Consider the following 25,778-nt stretch of genomic DNA (forward strand, 5'->3'; position numbering starts at 1 on the left):
TTATGACAAATGTAACACGAAATAGAAAGTCACATACATAGTTCATCTCTTGTTATTTTAATAAAGCAGCTTTTAGTTCAAGTTAGAGAATCCCAAAGACAGTTTAAACAAAAAAGGGGAATTTACTAAAAGCTACAGAGGTGGGTGTCTCAGAGAGCATGGGAGGAAGCGCCCTTACGAGGGACGAGAACTAGGAGAAGGTTCTCACGAACTGAGGTCATTTGCTCAGCATTATCTGTTTCTCTCTGCACACTGGCTTCATTTTCCTCTATGCTTCTCTCTGTAGATTGCTCCTCCTCCCCCCAGCTTTCTAAAACACAAACCTAGAAAAAACACAACGTAGAATCTCTGAGTTCAAGCGTTAGTCCTAGGAGCAGGTACAGTGAACATGGATATAGGGCCCATCCCTGAGAGGACATGGGTGTTTTTAATTTTTATTTATTGTAGAGATAGGGTCTTGCTTTGTTGCCCAGGCTGGTCTCAAACTCCCGGTTCAAGTGATCCTCCCGCCTTGGCCTCTCAAAGTGCTGGGATTACAGGTGTGAGTTGCCACGCCCAGCTGACATGGGTGTTAATTTTGAGATTAAAGGGGAGTGGAGGGAATAGCCCAGGAAAAGATGCCCAGTAATGATATCTTGATATCTCCTCCACCTTTACTAGACAATAGGCTCTTGGAGGATGGCCTCTATCACGGAGCCACCTCGTCTCAAAAACAAAACAAAACAAAACAAAACAAAACAAAACAAAACAGAAACCCCGGCAGGCAGTAACATTTTGTTAGATAATGTCTAACCAAAACCTTCAATCTTCTTGGAATCTGCCCGAATTCCTTTAAAACACAGGCCTGACCTTTGATAAAGGTCCACACAGCAAAAAGTCCTCCACCTCTAGAGCAGAGGAACTACTCAGAGTCGGGGCAAGGTAGGGTCACAAGAGGACAGGAATCGTATTTTCCCTTTTAGGGAAAAGAACACCTATAAAAGTAAGGCGAATTCAAAATTATTATCCAGTGCAATGATTCGAGTTGAAGGTATGTGGTGACCACACTGCACCCTTCACAAGAGGGATCATTCAGACTTCGAAATCTGCTGAGGAGTTTTTAGAAAATGCAGATTGCCAAGAGCTCATCCCAGATATCCCAACATCAGTCTCCAGGGATTGTGCTTATTCATGTTTTAAAGCTCCCTAGATGATTCTGATGCACATGCAGCCTTGGAAAAGACAAAAAGAAGTGAAAAAGAAGCATGAGTGCTGCTGCCAATCAATTGTGGAGACTGGCCAAGAAAAAGAAGAAAAAGATTAGCAGTGGGGTGTCCATGGGGGATAGACAGAACAACAGTTGACCAGAGAACCTGAGAAGACTCGACTTGAGAAAACACAGCTTAATGCAAAATCAGTATTTACTAGTGAGACAGTGTAGGTATGTATGTAAGGGGAGCAACAAAGAAACTGGCCAGACATTGCTGATAAGTGGAACAATGCTGCAGGAGGACCATGGATATGATGACCGACATAATGGATAGTCAGTAGTGGACATAAAGAATGACTGTATCTTGCTTCAAGTAGAACTGTATTATGTCTAGTTAATAGAATGGTTTAATACAGCACTTACGCATTCAGAACTCATTCTCTTGCAAACAATGAGTGGAAGAGAAGACAAGTGGAAAGTTATGTAATAGAAAATAAAGCATCACTCTTTACATGATATTGGTAAGAGAGCACCAAATACCAGGAGAGGGGTGTGTATGCAGGTGTGTGTGTTGGGAGGGGGAAAGGCACCTGTATAACCATAAATATAGACCAACCTAATCTGGACTCGGGGCCCTAGTGACTAACTTCTCCCAGGTGTGCATATGTATTTTGGGGGAGAGGGGAATGAAGGAAGCAAAACCACTAAAACCCAGGCAGCCTTTTTCTGAAAAAGACTTACCAATTGCACCCTGTATGCCTACAGCGGACTTCTTACAGAAGTATAGCTTATACAATTCCTCCCACCCAGACCCAAAAGGCACATATCAGAAACTTCTTAACTCTTATTCTATGGGCATGGGTCTAGAACCATGTCCTGGGATTTAGTAAGACAGAAACAGTAGAGAGTGAGAAGAAAGGAGAGGTGAGGGGCAAAGGACAGTCTATAATACACTGACTGTTAAAATGAGCTTTGCAGTTTTTCAGCTTAAAAGGAAGTTTATGTCTTGCTTCAGTCTGGCATTGTATGCCAGAATAACTAGTAATCAATAGAGGGTGTGTATTCTGAGATAAGCAAAAGACTACTCACTTCTGTGTACCAATAACTAAGCATTTGTTCAAATGATGAATTTCATGAAACACACTGTACATTGTTTTGTATGTAAGATAAACATGCTGGCAGCAGAAGGGTTGTGATAGATGAACTTGAGTGATGAACCATCACCATCAACACACCACAAACCTAGGGGAGAAGTGTAATTTCACCTTCAATCATACAGTTATCAGTTCACAAAGTGCTTTTACATTCAATCATTGTGCTCGTACACAATCCATCTGAATGAGACCAGCAATCACTATTCCCATTTTCTAAATAAGAAAATAAAGGCACACAGTGACTCATGACATTTGAAGACAGCCAGCTACGTAAGACAGCAATGAATCTTAACAGTGTATCAAACTTCTCAGATTTTCATGGTGACACTATGACTAAAACACAAAGCACTATCTAGAGAATGAGAATACCATTTTGCTACTTGCTATAGTCTGAATGTTTGTGTGCCCCCAAAATTCATATATTGAAATTTAATCCCCAATGTGATAGTATTTGCAGGTGAAGCCTCTGGGAGGTGATTAGGTCATAGGGTGGAGACTCATGAATGGGATTAATGCATTTATTAAAATAACACCCCAGAGAGCTCCCTCACTCCTTCCCCTTCTGCCATGTTTGGACACAGTGAGAAGACAGACATCCATGAATCAGGAAGCAGGCCCTCACCAGACCCTAAATCTGCCAGTACCTTGACCTTGGATTTCCCAGCCCTCCAGAACCATGAGAAATAAACTTTCATTGTTTATAAGCCACCCAGTCTATGATATTTTTGTTACAGCAGCCCAAACAGACTAAGACACATTACCCAAGGTATTTTCAGTCCAAAAGCCCAGGTGCAGTAAGTATAACCACAAATTCCTGTATTTGTAAATTGTGGAATCATTCCAATGGAGTTATATAATCTCACCTTAATGATGGCATCTAAGTAGCTAGATGACTGGCTCAATACCGATTTCACATTTATAAAAAGCTCTTTTCCATTTTCAATCTTACTACCTTATTTTCATTTTACTCTGAAGGCAGCAAAGGCTCATCTGTGAGACAGTATGTCCAAGTCCTAAACGCAGACTAAACCAAGTAAGCCGAGCTTTTCTAATTCTTAAAATTCTCCCTCTACTGCACACCCCTTTCTCAATGACACACTAGGCAATGCTAGAAGTTAAGCCCCTGGAGTTGCCACTACAAATCAACACAAATTTGAGCCATAGTACCTATAAATCCAAAGCCTTTCTATCCAATAATCATAAGACATTTCAAGTTGCCTTTAAAAATCTCTTCTCTCTTTCTGTTCTCTTCTTCTGGTGATCACAACACTGCCATGGATCCAAATATCATCGTTATTACAGACGATGAGGACCAAATTTTCATCCACACTTTCCACCTTTCCTGAACCTCAAGAGGGAATTTCTACCTGGCTAGTTTGAAGACATCTCAAAAACAGCAAGTGAGTGAGAGGTTGAGAGAGGTTGAGAGAGAGAGAGAGAGAGCACACGCACACGTGTCTGCTGTCTGTCTCCATCCAACAGCTCTTTGGGGGAACTATATTTTCTCTCCCCATCTCTAAGGCAGAAAAGAGTTCCTCTTCAGCATTTTGTTCCCACTTTATCTTATCCCAGTGCTGCAGATTTTATTTTAATGAACCCTATCTGTTTCCTTCTCTACATTCCTAGTGCCATTCTCTATCCTAGATCACATCCTTGTATCTATCAACTGGATTGTCACCATAATTTCTTATATCTCAGAGGCATGTTAGACCACAATGTTCTTCCATGAATCCTAAAACTCAATGACTTATTTCTGACTTTGGCAAGTTAACCTCTACATGCTTCAGTTTTCTGTTCTATAAAATGTGAGTAACAGTACCCATTCTCAAAGGGTATGCGGTAATTAAAAGTTAATACATTTAACAAGATAAAATGAATGCCTAAAACATAATACTCATCAAATATTAGCACTGTTACTATCTCATAGGCTCCAACCTCCTCCCCTCTAAGGCAAACAATACAGACATGAGACTACTACCGCTGTAACAGAAATTTAAGCATTACGAATATATAATTTTTAGATCATTCTACAATACTATTACTTCAATATAACCTATTTTGGGTAATTGCTTTAGCACCTCATGCTCACTTCCATCCTCCATACTATTGATCACCTTCCCTATGAGACACAAGTTTCTTAAGGAAAGGAAATGTATGCTTTAATCAGTTTTCCAGTGTGTTCACTATGCCTTAAAACAGCACCTGGCACAAAGTAGATACTCAAAACAAATCAACTTTTATTCTCCCTGTCCCAACCCCACCCCCAAAACTACCAAGATTTAATTAATTTGACCAATTGATCCATTACAGAGTTCAATGTTTGCCCTGAAGAGTCCTACCATATAATATAGTAGCTACTGTATGGCAAAAGCTGCTGGTGCCCTTTCACAAAAGTACCAAACAACCCTCAACCAAACTGATCTGAGATATATAGAACATTTCAATCAATAGCAGAAAAAACATTCTTTTCAATTATATATGGGATGTTCACAAAGACAAACCATATACTGGCCAGGGGTGGTGGTTCATGCCTGTAATCCCACCACTTTAGAGGGCTGAGGTGGGCAGATGACCTGAGGTCAGGAGTTCGAGACCAGCCTGGCCAACATGGTGAAACTCCATCTCTATTAAAAACACAAAAATTTGCCGGGTGTCCAATCCCAGTCACTTGCGAGGCTGAGGCACAAGAATCGCTTGAACCTGGGAGGCGGAGATTGCAGTGAGTGGAGATCTTGTGACTGCACTCCAGCTGGGTGACAGAGAGAGACCCTGTCTTAAAAAGAAAAAAAGAAAAAAACAAGATAAACCATATTCTATATCATAAAATAAGTCCCATTAAATGTAAAAGTAAACCCTCCGAAATTTTATCATACAAAATACATTGTGTGACCATAAAAAAGTCAAATTAGAAACTGAAAACAAAATATATGGAAAAGAACAAACATTCAAAATTTAACAACATACTTCTAAATAAGCCATGGTTCCAGGGAGAAATCACAAGTGAAATTAGAAAATATCTTGAATTGAATAAAAATTTAAAAGTCAAAAATCAATACTTAGAAACAATTATTAAATGTCAGCCAGGCACGGTGGCTCACGCCTGAAATCCCAACACCTTGGGAGACCAAGGCAGGCGGACCATGAGGTCAAGAGATCGATACCATCCTGGCCACATGGTGAAACCCCATCTCTACTAAAAATACAAAAATTAGCTGGACGTGGTGACAGGCATCTGCAGTCCCAGCTACTCAGGAGACCGAGGCAGGAAAATCGCTTGAACCCAGGAGGCGGAGGTTGCAGTGAGCCGAGATCGCGCCACTGCACTCCAGCCTGGCGACAGAGCAAGATTACGTCTCAAAAAAAAAAAAGAAAAAGAAACAATTATCATTAAATATCTACTTTCTTAAAAATAAGAAAAGTCTAAAATCAATAACCCAAGCTTTCCCCATAAGAAACTTGAAAAAGAAGTACAAATTAAACTCAAAATAAGCAGAAGGAAAGATATGTAGATATATGTATAAACCAAAGAAACAGAATATGGACAAGCAATAGGGAGAAAAATATCAAACCAAAGGTGGTTCTTGGAAAAAGATCAATAAAATTTATAAACCACTAGTCAGGCCAGTTACAAACAAGAAAGGACACGAATAACCAATATCAGATCCTACAGGTGTTAAAAGGCTAATTAAGAAATATTATAAACTTTATCCCTGTAAATTATACAATTCAGAGTAAACAGACACAGTGCCTGAAAAACACTAACTATGAAAGTTCATTCAAGAAGAAACAGGTAAGTGGAATAGCCAAATATCTAATAAAGAAACTCAATTCGTAGTTGAAAATCTTTCCAAAAAGAAAAGGCCCAGCCCAGATGAATTCTACCAAACATTTGCAAAAGAAATTATGTCAAATGTGACAGACACACTCTAGTAATCCCAATGAGTCAATCCTTTGTTTAATCTTTATATGACTCCTCCTCTTGAGAGTGGGTAGAAACTGATCTGCTTCTAACCAACAGAACATGGCAAAGCTGGCCAGGAGCAGTGGCTCATGCCTATAATCCCAGTACTTTGAGAAGCTGACGCGGGCGGATCACCTGAGGCCCAGAGTTTGAGACCAGCCTGGCCAACATGACGAAACCCCATCTCTAGCAAAATAAAATAAAGTAAAATAAAGAATTAGCTGGGCGTGGTAGCGCATGCCTGTAGCAGCTACTTGGGAGGCTGAGGCACGAGAATCGCTTGAACCTGGGAGGCAGAGGTTGCAGTGGGCAGAGACCACACCACTGTACTCCAGCCCGGGTGACAGAGTAATACTCTGTCCAAAAAAAGAAAAAAGGGAAGGAAGGGAGGGATGGAGGGAGGGAGGCCGGCCATGGTGGCTCACGCCTGTAATCTCAGCACTTTAGGAGGCCGAGGCGGGCAGATCACCTGAGGTCGGGAGTTTGAGACCAGCCTGACCAACATGGAGAAACCCCATCTCCACTAAAAATACAAGAAAATTAGCCAGGCGTGGTGGCCCATGCTTGTAATCCCAGCTACTCGGGAGGCTGAGGCAGGAGAATCGCTTGAACCCAGGAGGCGGAGGTTGCAGTGAGCCAAGATCAAGCCATTGCACTCCAGCCTGGGCAACAAAAGTGAAATTCTGTCAAAAAAAAAAAAAAGAAAAGAAAAGAAAAGACAAGACAAGACAGAACATGGCAAAGGTAATGGGATAGTTACTCCCTTTATTAGGTTATGTTATTTGGTAAAGACAAAGGGATTTTGAAACTACAATTAAGGTCTCAATCAGTTGATTTTTTAGTTATTCAAAAGTGAAATTACCTTGGGTGGGCCTGACTCAATTAGGTAAAAACCTTAAAGAGGGATTGGGACCCTCCCTGGTGTCAGAGATTCAACTGGCATGAAGAGGTAAGCCAACTTGAGTCCTCAGTCACAAGGAACCAAATCCTGCCAACAACCACATAAGCTTGAAGGAGGAACCCAAGCTCCAGAAAGGAACGCAGTCAGGCCCTGACTGCAGCCTTAGGAGCAGAGGACCCAGCTAAGCCAGGTGGAGACTCCTGATCCATAGAAACTGGTACCTAACAACTGTGTGTTGTCTTAAGCTCCTAAATTTGTGGGAATTTGTTATGTAGCAATAGAAAACCAATATGCCAATTGTACGTAAATGCCTCCAAAAATCCAAAAAGAAAGGAACAGTGCCCAACTCATGTAATAAGGTCTGCATTAACACTATGACATTAACACTATGACATTAACACTATGACAAAACCAGACAAGGGTGTTTAAGAAAACCACAAGTATTTCTCATGAATATAAACAGAAAAATCTTAAATGCTTACTAAATTAATTCCTACAGTATAGAAAACGGATAACATGTCATGACCAAAGCAGGTTTATCTGAGGAATGGGTTCTTTAACGTTCGAAATGCAACATAATCCATCATATTAACAGACTTAAAAGAGAAAAAATACAGCCGGGCGTGGTAGCTCATGCCTGCAATGCCAACACTTTGGGAGGCTGAGGTGGGTAGATGGCTTGAGGTCAGGAGTTCAAGACAAGCCTGATCAACACGGTGAAACCCCGTCTCTACTAAAAATACAAAAATCAGCTGGGTATGCTGGTACACGCCTGTAATCCCAGCTACTTAGGAGGCTAAGGCATGAGAATCACTTGAGCCTGGGAGGAGGAGGTTGCAGTGAGCTGAGATCATACCACCGCATTCCAGCCCGGGCGACAGAGCAAGACTCCGTCACAAAAAAAAAGGAAAAGAGAAAAAGTACATGACCATCTCAATACAGAAAAATCATTAAAAAAAAAAAAAAAAAAATCCAATATCCACTCCTGATTTTTTAAAAAAAGAAAAATCTCCACAAAGTAGAAACAGAGGGGAAGTTTTCTTCCTAAACTTGATAAAGAATATCTATTAAAATCCTACAGCTAATAACTCATTTAATGGTATAAAGCTAAATGTTTTACTCCAAAAGATCGGGGGTAAGGTTTGCTCTCACTCCTTTCTTGCAACATTGTAAGGCGCTAGCCAGCACAATGAGGCAAAAGCTAAAAGACAAATGTACACACTGGGAAGAAAAGGTAAAACTACCTTCAACTGCCTGTAATCCCAACACTTTGGGAGGCTAAGGCAGGTAGATCACTTGAGATAAGGAGTTGGAGATGAGCCTGGCTGACATGGTGAAATCCCATCTCTACTAAAAATACAAAAATTAGCCAGGCGTGGTGGTGCGCACCTGTAATCCCAGCTACTTGGGAGGCTGAGGCAGGAGAATCACTTGAATCCAGGAGGCAGAGGTTGCAGTGAGCCAAGATCGCGTCATTGCACTCCAGCCTGGGTGACAGAGTGAGACTCTGTCTCAAAAAAAAAAAAGAAAAAAGAAAAACTTTATATGTCATACCTTAAAAACTTGATAAGCAGCACTTACCAAACAATAACAACACAAAACAAATGACATTTAAAAATAAAAAGGCAGCCGGGTGCAGTGGCTCACACCTGTAATCCCAGCACTTTGGGAGGCCAAGGCGGGTGGACCACCTGAGATCAGAAGTTCAAGACCAGCCTGACCACCATGGTGAAACCCTGCCTCTACTAAAAGTACAAAAATTAGCCAGGCACAGTGGCACATGCCTGTAATTCCCAGCTACTGGGGAGACTGAAACAGGGCAATCGCTTGAACCTGGGAGGTGGGGGGTGCAGTGAGCCAAGATTGTGCCACTGCACTCCAGCCTGGGCAACAAAGCAAGACTCTGTCTCAAAAAAATAAAAATAAAAAGACAAGCTACAGAATAGAAGAAAATACTTGCAAGACAGATAGAATAAAAACAAAACAAACAAAACAAACTTGTATCCAGAATAAAGAATTGTTTACAACTTGATAAAAGACAAGTAACACAATTTTTTAAATGAATAGAAAAAACTTGTACAGATGATTTACACAGAAGGTAGAAAGAATGGCAAATAACATATAAAAGATGCTGGCCGGGCGCGGTGGCTCAAGCCTGTAATCCCAGCGCTTTGGGAGGCCGAGACGGGCGGATCACGAGGTCAGGAGATCGAGACCATCCTGGCTAACACGGTGAAACCCCGTGTCTACTAAAAAATACAAAAAACTAGCCGGGCGAGGTGGCGGGTGCCTGGAGTCCCAGCTACTGGGGAGGCTGAGGCAGGAGAATGGCGTAAACCCGGGAGGCGGAGCTTGCAGTGAGCTGAGATCCGGCCACTGCGCTCCAGCCTGGGCGACAGAGCGAGACTCCGTCTCAAAAAAAAAAAAAAAAACATATAAAAGATGCTCAAAATAATTAGTCATTAAGGAAACAAAAATCAAAAGTATAATACCCATCCTCTAGAATGGCTAAATTAAAAACAGACAATAGCATCAAACATTGGTGATGGATGCGGAGTAACAAATTCTCACACGACTGTTGGCAATGCAAATGTTTGGCAGTTTCTTATAAAGCTACTCAAGAGAAATGAAAACATATGTCTACACCAAGATTTGCAATTGAATGTTAATAATACTACTAACTACCACTAATATTACTACAGGCTCATGCCTGTAATCCCAGCACTTTGGGAGGCCTAGGCGGGTGGATTACTTGAGGTCAGGAGTTCGAGACCAGCCTGGCCAACATGGTGAAACCCTGTCTCTACTGAAAAAAAAAAAAAAAAAAAAAAAACCAGGCATGGTGGCAGGCGCCTATAATACCAGCTACTTGGGAGGCTGAGGCAGGAGAATGGCTTGAATCCGGGAGGCAAAAGTTGCAGTGAGCCAAGATTATACCACTGCACTCCAGCCTGGGCAACAGAGCAAGACCCCATCTCGAAATAAATAAATAAATAAAATAACAATAATAATAATAATAACAGCTAAAAACTGGAAACCACTTTAATGTCCATCAATGAGTAAATGGATAAACAAATTGTGGTATATCTACACAACAGAATACTCTTTCAGCAATAAAAAAGAATGTATTACTGATATACACAACACAAATAGATTTCAAAAGCATTATGCTGGAAGAAAGAAGTCAAACATAAAAAGCATGTTGTATGATTCAATTTACATTAGAAAGGTAAATTTATGTTTATGGAAAGCAGTTTGGGCCAGGTGCAGTGGCTCATGCCTGTAATCCCAGCATTTTGGGAGGCCAAGGACAGCAGATCACTTGAGGTCAGGAGTTCCAGATCAGCCTGGCCACCATGGTGAAATCTGGTCTCTACTAAAAATACAATAATTAGCTGGGCATGGTGGTGCACACCTGTAATTCCAGCTATTCAGGAGTCTGAGGCACAAGAATCACTTGAACCCGGGAGATGGAGGTTGCAGTGAGTCAAGATTGCACCACTGCACTCCAGCCTGGGAGACAGAGTGAGAATGTTTCCAAAAAAAAAAAAAAAGAAAAGAAAGCAGTTCAATCAGGAGGCCATTAGGTTAAGCTGGTTCTGTTAGAGTAGGTAGTCAAGCAGACATGAGCAGGGCAAGAGAGGGCCCCCACCTCAGGAATGTCAGGTGATCATCAGGTGATGATCAGGCGGTTGTTACACTGTTTCTCTAAAATAATAATAATGGGTCGAGGCCAGTACAAGGGAAAGACAGTCTCCCAAAAAGAGAGGAAAACACCGGAAGCTGGTGATCAGCAACTTCCTGATAAGATCTCCGAAGCTGGGCAAGTGGGCTCAAGCATGCGCACTAAGAAGCAAAATGACAGAGTTTAACCAGTATATGACCTTCCTCTAGGAACACTTGACTGATAAGGGAAAAATGTCTCAAGAAAGCATGCGTACAACTTCAGTAAACACATGCACATGTGGCTCCTCCCAAGTGTTGACAGGCCACTGCACATGCAGACAGCCCATCCCAAGACAAAAATCCAAGGAGCAGAAACGGAAACCCCGGAACCATGCTGATGTATAAAACCCCAAGTCAAGGGCTGAACAGGGCAGTTGGATCTCTCAAGTGGTGCAGTGACTCGGATACCTTCTCTAATGGTAAGACATCTCTACTCCTTGCCTTCTTTGGCTGGAGGCGTTCAACCCTCATATGTGGTTTCCTTCTTCTCTTGCACTCTCCTGCTTACTAACCAACCCCTAGAACGATTCCTCTCAGCCACAGTGGCTCTGCTCCCCCTGGCTGCTCTCTCTGCTCACCCTGAAGGATGGCTTGCAGGGGTGGGAAGGACCTTGGAGTCTGCACTGAGTAGACCTGAGACACTAATGACCCCCCTGGACAGGAGGCTGATGAGAGTGGTAGGGCTAAAACCTACCACCATGTAGTATCTGGGGTTTCCTCTGCTTTTTCAACTAAAATCAGCTCTTTCCCAAAAACCCAGCACCACCTATTCTCCTTTCTCTGTATGTATTCCAAAATGACCTTGCACACCCATTGGACCAACTGCCTTGGGGGTAAGTCTGCCTTTTCTCCGTTCTTACTTTGCATGCCCTGCAACTTTCTTCTCTGCCTTAAACCCACACTCCCTGTTTCTTACTCATGCACCTGCAGCTCTTGCTGTGTTAGCCAAGAGATGGGCTCCCTTATGGATGTCCCTTGATATTTATACTTGTTACCCCACCAGTTCGGATGACCTCCAACCCTTTCCCTGTCTGTTGGCTCACTGCTGGGACAGACACTAACCAGAACCTCAGCTCTGCCAGCTCCTTGACTTACCATATGCTTTTCACCCCTGTGATGCTCCAGGGCCATGTTTTTCACTGGCTTTTGAAGTGGTTTGCTTGCTTGCATAGGACCTCACTCTGTGGCCCTTAAGGACCCCACCCACTAGCTTTTTTGTTGAGTTAGCACCCTTTGGGAGGACAGAATATTCTTTCTCTGCCATTTGCAGGCCCTTATCCCAAACACCAAGTCCTCCAGAGGTTCCTCCTTTACGTCAAGAGGGCAAATAAACATTGCGCTCTCAAATCCAAGGGCTGCTGTTTCTGCAAGCATATGAATGCTTTCCATGAGTATTCCTCTTGCTTCCTCCCGCTTCCCCCTGTAGCAGAAGGATTGTTCTATCTATTTAAGCATTTGTTCTGCATGTTACCCTGGGAGGATGAAGAATCCCAAATACAAATTTTCCTCCAATCCTCTCATCACCTCCATGCCCTTCTCAGTATGTATCAGGACCTTCAAAGTTATATTTGAAGGGAGGGAAGGCCAGCCCCCTTGCAGCAATTGGCAGAAAAACAGGCTTCTCGTCTAATTAAAGAACATGGGAAATGTGAATCTGAGAAAAGAGACAATCATTTTGTTGCTAGAATGCTCTGAACAAGAGTCACTATAAGGTCATGGAGACATGGATATAGGACGGCCCAAGGAGGCAGATGCAAGAGACCAAAGTACCCATAGAACAGAGATGAAGACTAGTTCCAGGCTACAAACACAAAACAGGTTACCACTGCAGCACAGATGAAGGCTGGTCCAGAAATGGGATGGGACCAGGGTAGGGGTACCCAGTTAACACTGGCTCATTCCAGAACCCCTTGGATGAATTGCGGGGGGGCACCCTGTTCATTGTGATCTGCCATAGGCACAGGACTAAGAGAACAAGGGGAGACACCCTCTTCTCGCCTCTTTCTTTGCAAACGGGTAATTGTGCCTCCATAAAACAAGATGGGACCAAGGTTAGGGGTACCTGGTAAGTACCGGTTCATTCTGGAACCCCTAGGATGAATGGGGGACACTGCCAGACGCAAAGGAAAAATGGATGAATGAGGTAACGCCCTACCCACTCTGGTATGCTGTAAGTTCAGGAAAAAGACAGTAGGGAAATTGGAGGGGTTGCCTTCTTTTTCCCTTCTCTCCTCTATTCTCTCTTTGTGGATGGGTAATCGAGTCTCCATACCACAGGACACACTACTCAGATACATCTTCAAGAACTGGGAAAAGTTTGACTCCCAAACCCTAAAAAGGAAAAGGCTTTTTTCTGTAACACAGCCTGGCTTGAATAAAAGCGCTAGGACCAGGAATCTTGGCCAGAAAACGGAAGACGAACTTAAATATGATCCACCAACTAGATTTGTTTTGCTACCACCAGGGAAAATGGACAGAAATCCCCTATGTACTGGTCTTCATGGACTGTAAGTTTTCTTTTGGACATGAGGGCTGCCTGCTCAGTGCTTACCTCTTTTCCCAGGCAATTATCCTCCTGGGAGAATAGGAAGTGCCCATAACCTGGAGGTTTACTCCTCCTCTGTGCTGCCCGTGGGGGAAAACCATCTTGTCTCATTCATTTTTAGTGATGCCAGAATACCCTACACACCTTTTGGGTAGGGATATTTTGTTCAGACTAGGGGCTCCGTTAACCTTTCCTCCAGGGCCAACACCCCTTTTTTCAAATGCAATCTTATGCCTCAAGGAAACCATACACAAGGATGAACTGCTCACAGACCTTTCCATTCATCCAGAGGTCTGGGCCTCAGGAATAACAGGAAAGGCCATAACAGCAATGCCTATAGTAATTCAGCTCAAGAATCCTTCTAGCTATCCTTGTAGAAGGCAGTTTCCTCTTCAGCTGAAGGCCAAAAAGGGATTTCAGCTTCTCACTGAAAAATTTCAAAAACATTGTTAGAAAACCCATAGGTAATGGTTGAGCAGTGTTCCACCCTTAACCCAGTTTCCTTACTGCCACTACCAGGAGACCACAACACCACATTTGTGTTGTGAGATGCTTAACCAAATTTATGCCAGCCAGGAAGACTAAAGCTCTGTCCCTGGGGATCTCTGTGCAACTAGCTAAACTCACTGCGCTGACCAAAGTCCTAAACTAGGGGAAAGACAAAGAGTATATACAGATTCCAAATACACATTTCTGGTGCTTCACACCCACACGGCTATCTGGAAGGAGAGGGTGTACCTAACAGCTCCAGATACTCAAATTAAGTATGGGCCTCAAATCTTAGAGCTATTGGAGGCTGTTCATTTGCCCCAGGAACTGGCAATAGTGCACAGTAAAGGACACCAAAGGGACTCTGATGAAATCACATGGGGAAACAGGTTAGCTGACTAAACAGCTAAAGAGACAGGCATCTCAAAAGATACCTTCATGGGGGCCTTGCTCCTCTCTCTCTCCAATGCAACTGCTCTCTCTCCAATACACTAAGGAAGAAACAGATTGGGCCACCCAACATGGGTATTGAAATGAAACCAATGGATGGTATAGCTTGGGAGAACTTCTCCATCTACCTAAAACCTCCCAATGGAAATCATCAAGAGTTTACAGGACTCCTGCCACTTTAGAAAAGACAGTCTAGGGCAAATTTGTAAATGGGTGTTCAGGAGTAAATAAAACTATTCAACAGGTTTGTCAAGCCTGCACTTTGTGCACTATAAATAATCCCCATACGGGGAAGCCCTCTCCATCAGTAAAAGGAGAGGTACATACCCTGCAGAGGACCGACAGATGGACTTCACTCAGCTTCCTGCACACCGCAAGTGTAAGTACCTCTTGCTCTGTGTAGACACCTTCACAGGATGGGTAGAAGCCTGCCTCACAAGGACTGAAAAGGCACAGGAGGTAGCTAAATTCCTCCTAAAAGAACTCATTCCTCAGTTCAGGCAACCCAGGTCATTGCAGAGTGACAAAGGTCCATCCTTCACTTCCCAGTTAACTCAACAGGTTAGTAGTGCCCTGGACATAAAGCTTCACTCTGCCAGGAGACAGTAATCTTCAGGAAAAGTGGAAAGAAATAACCAAACCCCCAAACATATCCCCAACAAACTCTGCGAGGAAACAGCACAGCCATGGGTGGACCTCTTAGCTTTAGCCTTCCTTCTGATTTGTTGCCCCTAAGGCTCCCTTGCAATTAAGCCCCTTCAAGGCTTTATATGGTAGGCCATTCCTATATTCTGACATTACTAGCTGAAGAAACTGCCAAAGTCACCCACTATGTTTCTTCTTTAGCAGGCTTCTCGCAGGCTTTCTGGGAATATGGTTTACAAACAAACCCAAAATCTGAAGGGGAAAAATCCCCACCTCTATATCCTGTAGGCTCACAACTTCTCATTAATGTCTGGAAGGATGGAACCCCAAATTCCCAACAAACTCCTATCTGAAAGGGCCCCTTCACCATTCTATTATCTACCCCTACAGCCATTACAGTACTGGAGACTGCCAGCTAGATCCATCACACTCAAGTGAAGCCGTGGAAAAGCCCTTAAACACCAGAGCCAGAACCAGCAACCTCAGCTCCAGAATACACTTGCGAGGCACTGGAAGATCTAAAATTCCTCTTTAAACAAAAAGATAAGTAATGCCCCACCAACATCCTTTCGCCTCAAAGTAAGGTGATCCCGATACTAGAAATTGTATCGGCAACTGCTCTGATTGTTATCACTATTTTAACCCTAACTTGTACACCACCAGGAGTTCCATTGGCAGCTCGTTTTGTGACCAGTTTCTCTTAGGTCACCATGGGCCTGCTCCTGCTGGTTCTCATTCTCACGCCTTTACTAGCAGCCTACCGCCATCCTGATTTCCCGTTACTGGAAAAAGCTCAGCAACTGCTCCAAAGTACAGGATCCCCTTACTCCACCAGTTGCTGGTTATGTACTAGCTCTTCCACTGAAACGCCAGGGACAGCTTATCCAGCCTCGCCCAGAGAATGGACAAGCATAGAGGCGGAATTACATATTTCCTACCAATGGGACCCTAATCTGAAAGGATTGATGACGCCTGCAAATAGCCTTCTTTCAACGGTACAGCAAGATTTCCCTGATATCCGCCAGAAACCTCCCATTTTCGGACCCATCTTTACGAATATCAACTTAATGGGAAAAGCCCCTATTTGTGTTACAGCCAAAAGGAAAAATGGAACAAATGTAGGCACTCTTCCAAGTACAGTCTGTAATGTTACTTTCACTGTAGATCCTAACCAACAGACTTATCAAACATACACCCACAACCAATTCCGCCATCAACCAAGATTCCCCAAACCTCCAAATATTACTTTTCCTCAGGGAACTTTGCTAGATAAATCCACCCAGTTTTGCCAGGGACGCCCAAGCTCATGTAGAACTCGAAATTTCTGGTTTCGGCCTGCTGATTACAACCAATGTCTGCAAATTCCCAACCTCAGCTCTCCAGCAGAATGGGTTCTACTGGACCAAACTCGAAATTCTCTTTTTTGGGAAAATAAAACCAAGGGAGCTAACCAGAGCCAAACACCCTGCGTCCAAGTCTTAGCAGGCATGACTATAGCCACCAGCTACCTGGGCATATCAGCAGTCTCAGAATTTTTTGGAACCTCCCTCACCCCCTTATTTCATTTTCATATCTCTACATGCCTTAAAACTCAAGGAGCCTTTTATATTTGTGGCCAGTCGATTCACCAATGCCTCCCCACTAACTGGACTGGAACTTGTACCATAGGCTATGTAACCCCGGACATCTTCATAGCCCCTGGCAATCTCTCTCTTCCAATACCAATCTATGGGAATTCCCAGCTGCCCAGGGTGAGGAGGGCAATCCATTTCATTCCCCTTCTCGCAGGACTTGGCATTCTAGCCGGTACGGGAACCGGAATTGCTGGAATCACAAAAGCTTCCTTCACCTACAGCCAGCTCTCAAAGGAAATAGCCAAGAACATTGACACTATGGCTAAAACCTTAACGACTGTGCAAGAACAAATCGACTCTTTAGCAGCCGTAGTCCTCCAAAATCGTCGAGGACTAGACATGTTAACGGCAGCACAGGGAGGAATTTGTTTGGCCTTAGATGAAAAATGTTGCTTTTGGGTAAATCAATCAGGAAAAGTACAAGACAACATCAGACAACTCCTAAATCAAGCCTCCAGTTTACGGGAACGAGCCACTCAGGGTTGGTTAAATTGGGAAGGAACTTGGAAATGGTTCTCTTGGGTTCTCCCCTTTATAGGCCCACTTGTTAGTCTCCTACTTTTGCTCCTTTTTGGTCCATGTCTCCTAAATCTAATAACTCAATTTGTCTCCTCTCGCCTTCAGGCCATAAAGCTTCAGACAAACAGTGCGAGATGCCGTCCTCGCAATATTCAAGAGTCACCCTTCTAAAGAGGGCCCCTAGACTGCTCACTAGTGGGACACGACAGAGGCAAAATCCTGCCCCGTCTCCTGTGGATCTGGCTGGATACGGCTTTTGTCAATCCACAGAGCCATCCTGCCCTGACAGCTAGCAAGAGGCCAAGACCCACAGAACAACCACTACAGCCCCTCTGTCAGCAGGAAGCAGTTAAAGAAGACTGACCTTCGTCCATTTTCCCAAATAATTGGGTCTTGGACTGTTGACGGGGGGAAATGTTGAAGCAAGTAGCTAGTCAGACATGAGCAGGGCACGGGAGGGCCCCCTCACCAGGAATGTCAAGCAACCATCAGGTGATGGTCAAGCAGTTGTTAAGCTGTGTCGCTAACATAATAATGAATGGCAGCTGGCGCCAGGGAAAGCTGGGCTCCCAATAGATAGGAAACACCTGAAGCTGGTCATCAGCCGCTTCCTGATAAAATCTCAGGAGTTGGGTGCATAGGCCCAAGCATGCACCCTAAGAGGCAAAATAGTGGCATTTAAGTCGCATACGACCTTCCTTTAGGAAGGCTTGACTGGCAAGGGAAAAACCCCTTCAGTGAACACGTGCACAACTTCAGTAAACACACTGCACATGCGTCCCCTCCCAAGTGCTGGCAGGCCACTGTGCATGCAGACAGCCCACCCCAAAAAAAAACCAGAGGAGGAGAAATGGAAATCCTGGAACCACGCCAATGTATAAAACCCCAAGTCAAGGGCCTAGCAGGGCAACTGGATCTCTCAAGTAGCCCGCTTGGCTCTCTTCAAGTGCACTTTGCTTCCTTTTGTTCTTGCTCTACAACTTTCACTCCTGCTCTAAAACTTGAGCCCGGGACTGTCAGGCTACCTTACGCCTCCCGGCCAAATTCCCTCCTCTCCTCTGGGGGGCAAGGATGGAGTTTGCTGCAGACCCATTGGATTTGCTGCTGATAACAGTTCCACAATTTAGGTTCCAGCACCAAGCAAACTAACACTCAACTCAGTGTAAACAGCCAAACAAAACTTAAGCTTAACCAATTAGAAACCACCAACTAACCTCTAACTGGGTCCTTTCTACTTTAACCAAGTATTTTCTTTGTCTTGCTTCTGTGAGTACCTTATAAAAGTTTCCCCCTTGTACCTCTGCAGTAAAGACACAGTTGCTTGCAGTTTGGCACTGCCTGTTCATGAATTACCTTTGCTCAAATAAACTCTCTAAACTGCTAACGTGCCTAAGTTGATTTCTTAACACATCTTTGCAAATTGTATGAAAACCAATGAACTAGACAACCTACAAAATTTGTTCACACTTTTCTGTAATCAACACGTTTTACCTCAGTCTACTATCTTTGAAATATGTACATCATCCTAAGTAAAACTGTATTAATCTAAGGATAGTTTAAATTTCTAAAACCAAATTTAATCTTTAAAAATTGATTTTTCAAAAGTCAATTAATTCATATATATTCACCTGTACTAAAGTCATCCTCACAGGGTTAATGAGAATTCTGGACAGCAATGTAGTTTAATCAAGCTGCACTTTGACCCATTTTCTTGTAACCAAAAGTCACAATACGCTAGATACTGTCCATTTGCATCTCCATGGTGCCTAAAAATAAGATTTTTGAGTTAGAATCATAAGACTTTTAAGAATTGCTTAAGATGAGGCCAGGCGCAGTGGTTCACGCCTGTAATCCCAGCACTTTGGGAGGCCGAGGCGGGCGGATCACGAGATCAGGAGTTCAAGACCAGCCTGGTCAACATAGTGAAACCTTGTCTCTACTAAAAATACAAAAAATTAGCCGGGCGTGGCGGTGCATGCCTGTAATCCAGCTACTTGGGAGGTTGAGGCATGAGAATCACTTGAACCCAGGAGGCGGAGGTTGCAGTGAGCGGCGATTGTGCCACTCCACTCCAGCCTGGGCCACAGATGAGACTCTGTCTGAAAAAAAAAAATTGCTTAAGACATTTTTCAGGTTCTGGAATTACAGTAAAACAGCTGTCACCAGTTTATGACCAGTTTAGAGACACCCTACAGAGGAATCAAATCAGCACGAGAATAGTGTCTTTATCTCCCTGTCCCATAGCTTCACCCCTGGGCTCTTTGACCAATCAATCCGCCCACTCCAAACCCTTAAACCCTAGCCCCAAACCCCTCCAAGATGGATTTGGAGTTTCCTTCCATCTCCTCCTTCAGAAGCCCTACCATAAAACCTCTTCACTGCAACTTGGTATTGCAAGAAACAGCTCTGTTACAGTCACAGTACCTCAATGTAAGATAAATAAGCAGAAACACAGTTGAACCTCAGGATTCCTGAATTATTTGTGAATTTACCTACCAGCTGAAATAAGAGAGGTTGAGTGCATTGCTCAGGCCACACAGCTAGTAAGCGGCAACGCCAGCTGTGTGACTTGATCAGACAGTCACAGATCAGCCTAGGTCCAACGCTGATCATATAAAAACAAAGTTCTGAAATTAAAAACTGGACAGCTACAACTAAAAATTCATTTTAAGAGACAGAAGATAAAGCCCCAAACATCCTCCAGAAGAAAGGGGGAGGAGGGAATTAGGAGATAAAAAGATAAAATTAAAGAATCAATCCAAGAGGTCCAGCATACAACTACCAGAAGTTTCAGAGAGAAAAGAAAAAAAAAAAAAGAAAATGGAGAGGAGAAAACAATCACAAATCTAGTAGAAAATTTCCCCAGAAACGAGGAAAAAATCTGAACTGAAGGCACCTAGAAAAATGAAAGAGATACATACAAAGGCACATCATTATGACTTTTCAGTATACAATGACAAAAAGGCTATCCAAAAAGCATCTTGAAAGAGAAACCAAGTCATGTATAACGACAAGGAAACAGAGGCATTAAATTTTTCAATACCAGACCTGGAAGCAAGAAATCAATGGGGTAACCATTCTCAAATTGTGGGTGAAAATCATTTGCAACCCCAAAACCTATTCAAATTATCAATCAAGTATAAAGGTAGAATATAAACAAATAGAGACATTTCTAGGTATGCATTAGCTCAAAAAATTATTTTTCATGCATTCTTTCCTAAAAAGCTACTAGAAAATGTGCTCCAACAAAAAAAGAATGGAAACTGAAAAAGATAATGACATGAGACCCAGAAAACAGGGTACAGAACAGGACAGAGAAAGTACAACTTTCTGCAGAATGACAGCTGTTGAGAAAGAAGGAAGGTTCTGGAGTGGGGGCGGTAAGGAGGGGAAAAGCATTCCATTTGAACATGCGGGAAATACTACTGATGAGTGTAAGAGATTGTGGAACATCTGGTAGGGGGCGCATAACAATGTACTAAAGCAGGCCAGGCATGGTGGCTCACGCCTGTAATCCCAGTACTTTGGAAGGCCGAGGCGGGTGGATCACTAGGTCAGGAGATCAAGACCATCCTGGCTAACATGGTGAAACCTCGTCTCCACTAAAAATACAAAAAATTAGCTGGGCATGGTGGCAGGCACCTGTAGTCCCAGCTACTCAGGAGGCTGAGGCAGGAGAATCGCTCGAACCCAGGAGGTGAAGGTTGCAGTGAGCCGAGATCGCGCCACTGGACTCCAGTCTGGGCAACAGAGTGAGACTCCCTCTCAGAAAACAAAACAAAAAAAAAACAACAATGTACCAAAGCAACAGCAGGTAAGCTAAAAAGGCAATTATGTATTAACTTCAAAAAAATGAAGAATCGGCCAGGCGCGGTGGCTCAAACCTGTAATCCCAGCACTTTGGGAGGCCGAGATGGGGGTATCACGAGGTCAGGAGATCGAGACCATCCTGGCTAACACGGTGAAAACCCCATCTCTACTAAAAAATACAAAAAACTAGCCGGACGAGGTGGCAGGCGCCTGTAGTTCCAGCTACTAGGGAGGCTGAGGCAGGAGAATGGCGTAAACCCGGGAGGTGGAGCTTGCAGTGAGCTGAGATCTGGCCACTGCACCCCAGCCTGGGCGACAGAGCCAGCCTCCGTCTCAAAAAAAAAAAAAAAAAAAAAAAAAAAAATGAAGAATCATGTAAGAATGAAAGTGTGGTCATATTACACTATTTAACCAGCAGTGAATAATGTTTATAGAGTCAAAATATAAATCCACACTATTAAGTCAACTAAATGTATTTCAATGGCAAGGAGAGAAAGAAATGGATGGAGCATCTACCATGGTTAATAATGTCTAAAAATGCAAAATCAAGAGATAGTAATGAATGTTATTTAGAAATATGAAAGAAAATAACCAGGAAAATAGTGAAACAGAGTTGAAAGGAACCAGTTCTTCATAAGTACTATTGACTTTTGAAACTAGACTGGTGATAAAATATTCTTCATAAAACAGTGTGGCTAGTATGTGAAAAGTGATTTAAGATGGGTTGGAAAAAAGACTAGTTAGGAGACTAATGCAGGCTGAAGATGAAGGTGGTGGTGGGCACGGAGAAGACAATAAATTTCTGATTTTTTTTTGTTTCAAGACGGAGTTTCACTCTTGTCACCCAGGCTGGAGTGCTATGGTGCGATGTCGGCTCACTGCATCCTCCGCCTACTGGGTTCAAGCAGTTCTCCTGCCTCAGCCTCCCGAGCAGCTGGGATTACAGACATGTGCCATCATGCCCGGCAAATTTTTGGTATTTTCTTTTTTTAGTAGAGATGAGGATTTGCCATGTTGGCCAGACTGGTCTCGAACTCCTGACCTCAGGTGATCTGCCTGTCTCAGCCTTCCAAAGGGCTGGGATTACAAGCGTGAGCCGCCATGCCCGGCCTGTAGATAAGGTTTTTAAAGAGGTAATTGAGGTTAAATAAAGTCATAGGGTGAGGGAGCATAATCCAGTGACTTATAAAGAGATTAGAATACACAAAGAAGAGACTATGTGAAGACACAAGGAGAAGACCACCATCTACAAGCTAAGGGGAGTAGCCTCAGGAGAAAATCAATCCTGCTGATCTCTGACATTTCCAGAGATGTAAGAAAACAAATGTGTTCAGGCGGGCGGATCGCCTGAGGTCAGGAGTTCAAGACCACCCTGACTAACATGGTGAAAGCCCATCTCTACTAAAAATACAAAAATTAGCCAGGTGTAGTGGTGGGCGCCTATAATCCCAGCTACTTGGGAGGCTGAGGCAGGAGAATCGCTTGAACTCGGGAGATGGAGGCTGCAGTGAGCCGAGATTGTGCCATTGTACTCCAGCCTGGGCAACAGAGCAAGACTCCAGATCAAAAAAATAAAAGAAAAAAAAAGAAAATAAATGTGTTCGGCCAGGCATGGGTGGCTCACACCTGTAATCCCAGCACTTTGGGAGGCCGAGGTAGGTGGATCATCTGAGGTCGGGAGATCAAGACCAGCCTGGCCAACACGGAGAAAGCCCATCTCTATTAAAAATAGAAAATTAGCCAGGCATGGTGGCACAGGCCTGTGATCCCAGCTACTCAGGAGGCTGAGGTAGGAGAATTGCTTGAACCCGGGTGGCAGAGGTTGCAGTGGGCCGAGATCGCGCCATTGCACTCTAGCCTGGGCAACAAGAGCGAAACGCCATCTCAAAAAAAAAAAAAAAAAGATAAGAAAGAAAAGAAATGTGTTGCTTAAGCCACCCACCAGTCTCTGGTATTTTGTCATGGCAGCCCTGGCAAACTAATATCACACTCTAGTTTCTCTCTCAAGTCTGGTCTGATCCTTGCCTCCTCTCCCCAAGTTCCCGCCCCATCCTAGTCAAAAGATGAGGCTACTCCATCATCAGTTCTCCCAACAACAACAACAAAAAGTATTGATTACTTCATCATGGAGCTTTTAGTTCTTGATCATTCCAAACAACTAAGGTGTCCTAGCACAGGGGTCCCCATCTCTAGCACACAGGTCCCTGGCCCATACAGGTGGCGAGCGGTACCATCTGAGCTCTGCCTCCTGTCTGATCAGCGGCACATTAGATTCTCATAGGAGCGCCTATTGTGAACCTATGGTGAACTGCGCATAGGAGGGATCTAGGTTGCTCGCTGCTTATGAGAATCTAACTAATGCCTGATGATCTGAGGTGGAATGATTTTATCCCAAAACCATCCCTGCTCCGTCTGTGGAAAAATTATTCTCCACGAAACGAGTCCCTGGTGCCAAAAAGGTTGGGGACTGCTGTCCTAGCACACTTCATCTCTCTTATTCTTTAACGTTTCTGAAACTAAAAGCAGTTTTAGAAAAATTTGTATAATTAAACCATCAAATAGCTGTTTAGAGATGAGAGAACAATTTGGAATTCTGAAGTCACAGAGGTAAATTTGCCAAATATCCTAGCCAAGGTATGGTAGGGTCTACATGTCACATTCCCATGTCCAGATAGCTTGCATTTTCAAACTAGAAAGGGTAATAAATGCTTTCCCTCCTTCCCCACATCCAAACATATCACAAGGATTTTGTTCTTCTTACTTCAAGAACCTTAAACATCTACAATTAGTTCAATATTCTAATATTCTTCTGCTTGTTGACATCACAAGCAAAAAATTAAGAAAAGTTATTCAATTGCTTTATCTCATCAGAAAAGCTGTAAATTAGAAGCTTTAATCTGGTGTTACAGTAAAGCACAACAGATTTTAAACATACATAAAAGGCCAGGCGCGGTGGCTCATGCCTGTAATCCCAGCACTTTGGGAGGCCAAGGCGGGTGGATCTCATGAGGTCAAGAGTTCAAGACCAGCCTGACCAACGCGGTTAAACCCCATCTCTACTAAAAATACAAAAATTAGCTGGTCATGGTGGTGGGCGCCTGTAATCCCGGCTACAGCTACTCCAGAGGCTGAGGCAGGAAAATTACTTAAACCCAGGAGGCGGAGGTTACAGGGGGCCAAGATCAGGCCATTGCACTCCTGCCTGGGCGACAAGAACGAGACTCCATCTCAAAAAATAAAATAAAATAAACCTACAAGTTTATAAATACATATATACGCATATGCACAAGTGCACACGTCTTCCATAGCATCACTAATAATTTGTACATTTATCGTGTAATGAACAAGCCCTATAGTATCTGTATGAATTCTGACCCCTTATTACATCAACCTGAACCCATACTTCAGTTTCATAAATATGTGTAAACTCACTGACATGTGTTCTATATACTTTTTAGATTTTCACAATTGCTCAGCCACTTTGCTAAGAGACCTGTGGTTATCAGCTACTATATATGTACGAAGAAATCAAAAAGATCTAAAATTGGGCTAATATTATCTTAAGAAGAAAGTTGAACGTCCTCTCATTTCAAGAAGGAAAATACACACAGCATTCAAAATAGCACCATTATTATAGAACTGAGAGTTAGGTTACCTGACCCTGAAAGTTTAATATAGCCGGTGTTTTTTAAGCTCTGCCTGGTCTCGACATCTCTGCTTGCAATTGAGTTTAAGGCTGAACTCTGAGTAAACAATTGAATGGGTGCTGGAAACCCAACTCTAGCCCACCCGCTGATGAAACGAAGGTGACACCTCTCATCATGAAGGTAAGAATCTGTGCAAATGAAAAAGGACTAACCAATCACTTCACCTTCGAATGCAGGCCAAGGTTACAATCTGGGCAGCCTGTGGTGAGAATGAAATCAAGAGCAGACGCTGCCGGCGAAGCAAGACAGGGTTTCACTCAGAGTCAGGAAGCCCTGGAGCCTATCCTCTCCCTCCCCCAGGATGCCCGAGGGCCGGCCATGGGTAAAGGGCCCACCTCTGCGCTCAGCCCTAGAGGCTAAGGGACAACAGTTGATTTTAAGACACTTGTCCGCCACGCCCTTTTTAAAACAAACAAAAACAAAAACAAAAAAACATCAGATCAGCGACCCGGCGTGTGGAACTGCCCCGCGGCTGCCGCCCCCACTCACCGCACACCATCAGCAGCAGGACGATCAGCAGAGTAGCCACGAACACAAGCAGGGTCAGCCCGACGCTGTGCCACATCTTGGGGGCAGAAGGGCGGACGGCTCGGGGCGGCGGGCGCGGATGGCGGTGAGCTAGGGCGGCCGCGCGTCCTGCGCTTCAGCTGCGGGCGCCAGGCGCGGCTGGGCGCCGGGGCGGCATGGGCGGCTGGCGCCCCCTCGGCAGCGCCCTCAAGGGGTGGGGCGGCGCAAAGGCGGGCACTGTGGGACCGCCCGCCCGCCCGCCCGATCCCTTTCCCGCCCGGGTGGCCAGAGCGCTGGACTCAGGCGGGCCGCAGGGCGCCTCTAATCCCTCATCGCCACGGGAAGCCGAGGCCGCGGCACCCAGAGACCCCGGCGGTCGGATGCGCTTCCATGGCGGACACCGCGCGCCTGTGGGGAGGACAGAGGGTTAGCACGGGGACACACGGCGGCCACAAAGCCTTCGTCGCTGTCCACCCAAGTGTCTCTGAGACCCCAGGGAAGCCAGATGTCAGCGCCTCCCGGCCGCGGCTGCAGCGGCTTC

General features: G+C 44.1%; 2 protein-coding genes across 2 annotated transcripts in view; one reads left to right on the plus strand and one right to left on the minus strand.

Annotated features, from left to right (window-relative positions):
- The window catches only part of SMIM13 (small integral membrane protein 13), a 38,746-nt gene extending 12,968 nt beyond the window's left edge, over positions 1 to 25,778 (minus strand). Inside the window, exon 1 of the mRNA XM_010357152.2 lies at positions 25,220 to 25,778. Coding sequence (XP_010355454.1) covers positions 25,220 to 25,295 — 76 coding nt within the window. The 5' untranslated portion in view covers positions 25,296 to 25,778. The remainder of the gene's footprint in view (positions 1 to 25,219) is intronic.
- Positions 11,189 to 18,597, plus strand: ERVFRD-1 (endogenous retrovirus group FRD member 1, envelope). The gene is given in 2 exon segments (NM_001305097.1): positions 11,189 to 11,350; positions 15,451 to 18,597. A coding segment is annotated over 1 exon segment (1,614 nt). The 5' UTR covers positions 11,189 to 11,350; positions 15,451 to 15,770; the 3' UTR covers positions 17,385 to 18,597.

Source organism: Rhinopithecus roxellana, chromosome 4, assembly GCF_007565055.1.
Source record: "Rhinopithecus roxellana isolate Shanxi Qingling chromosome 4, ASM756505v1, whole genome shotgun sequence".
Classification (NCBI taxonomy): Eukaryota; Metazoa; Chordata; class Mammalia; order Primates; family Cercopithecidae; genus Rhinopithecus; species Rhinopithecus roxellana.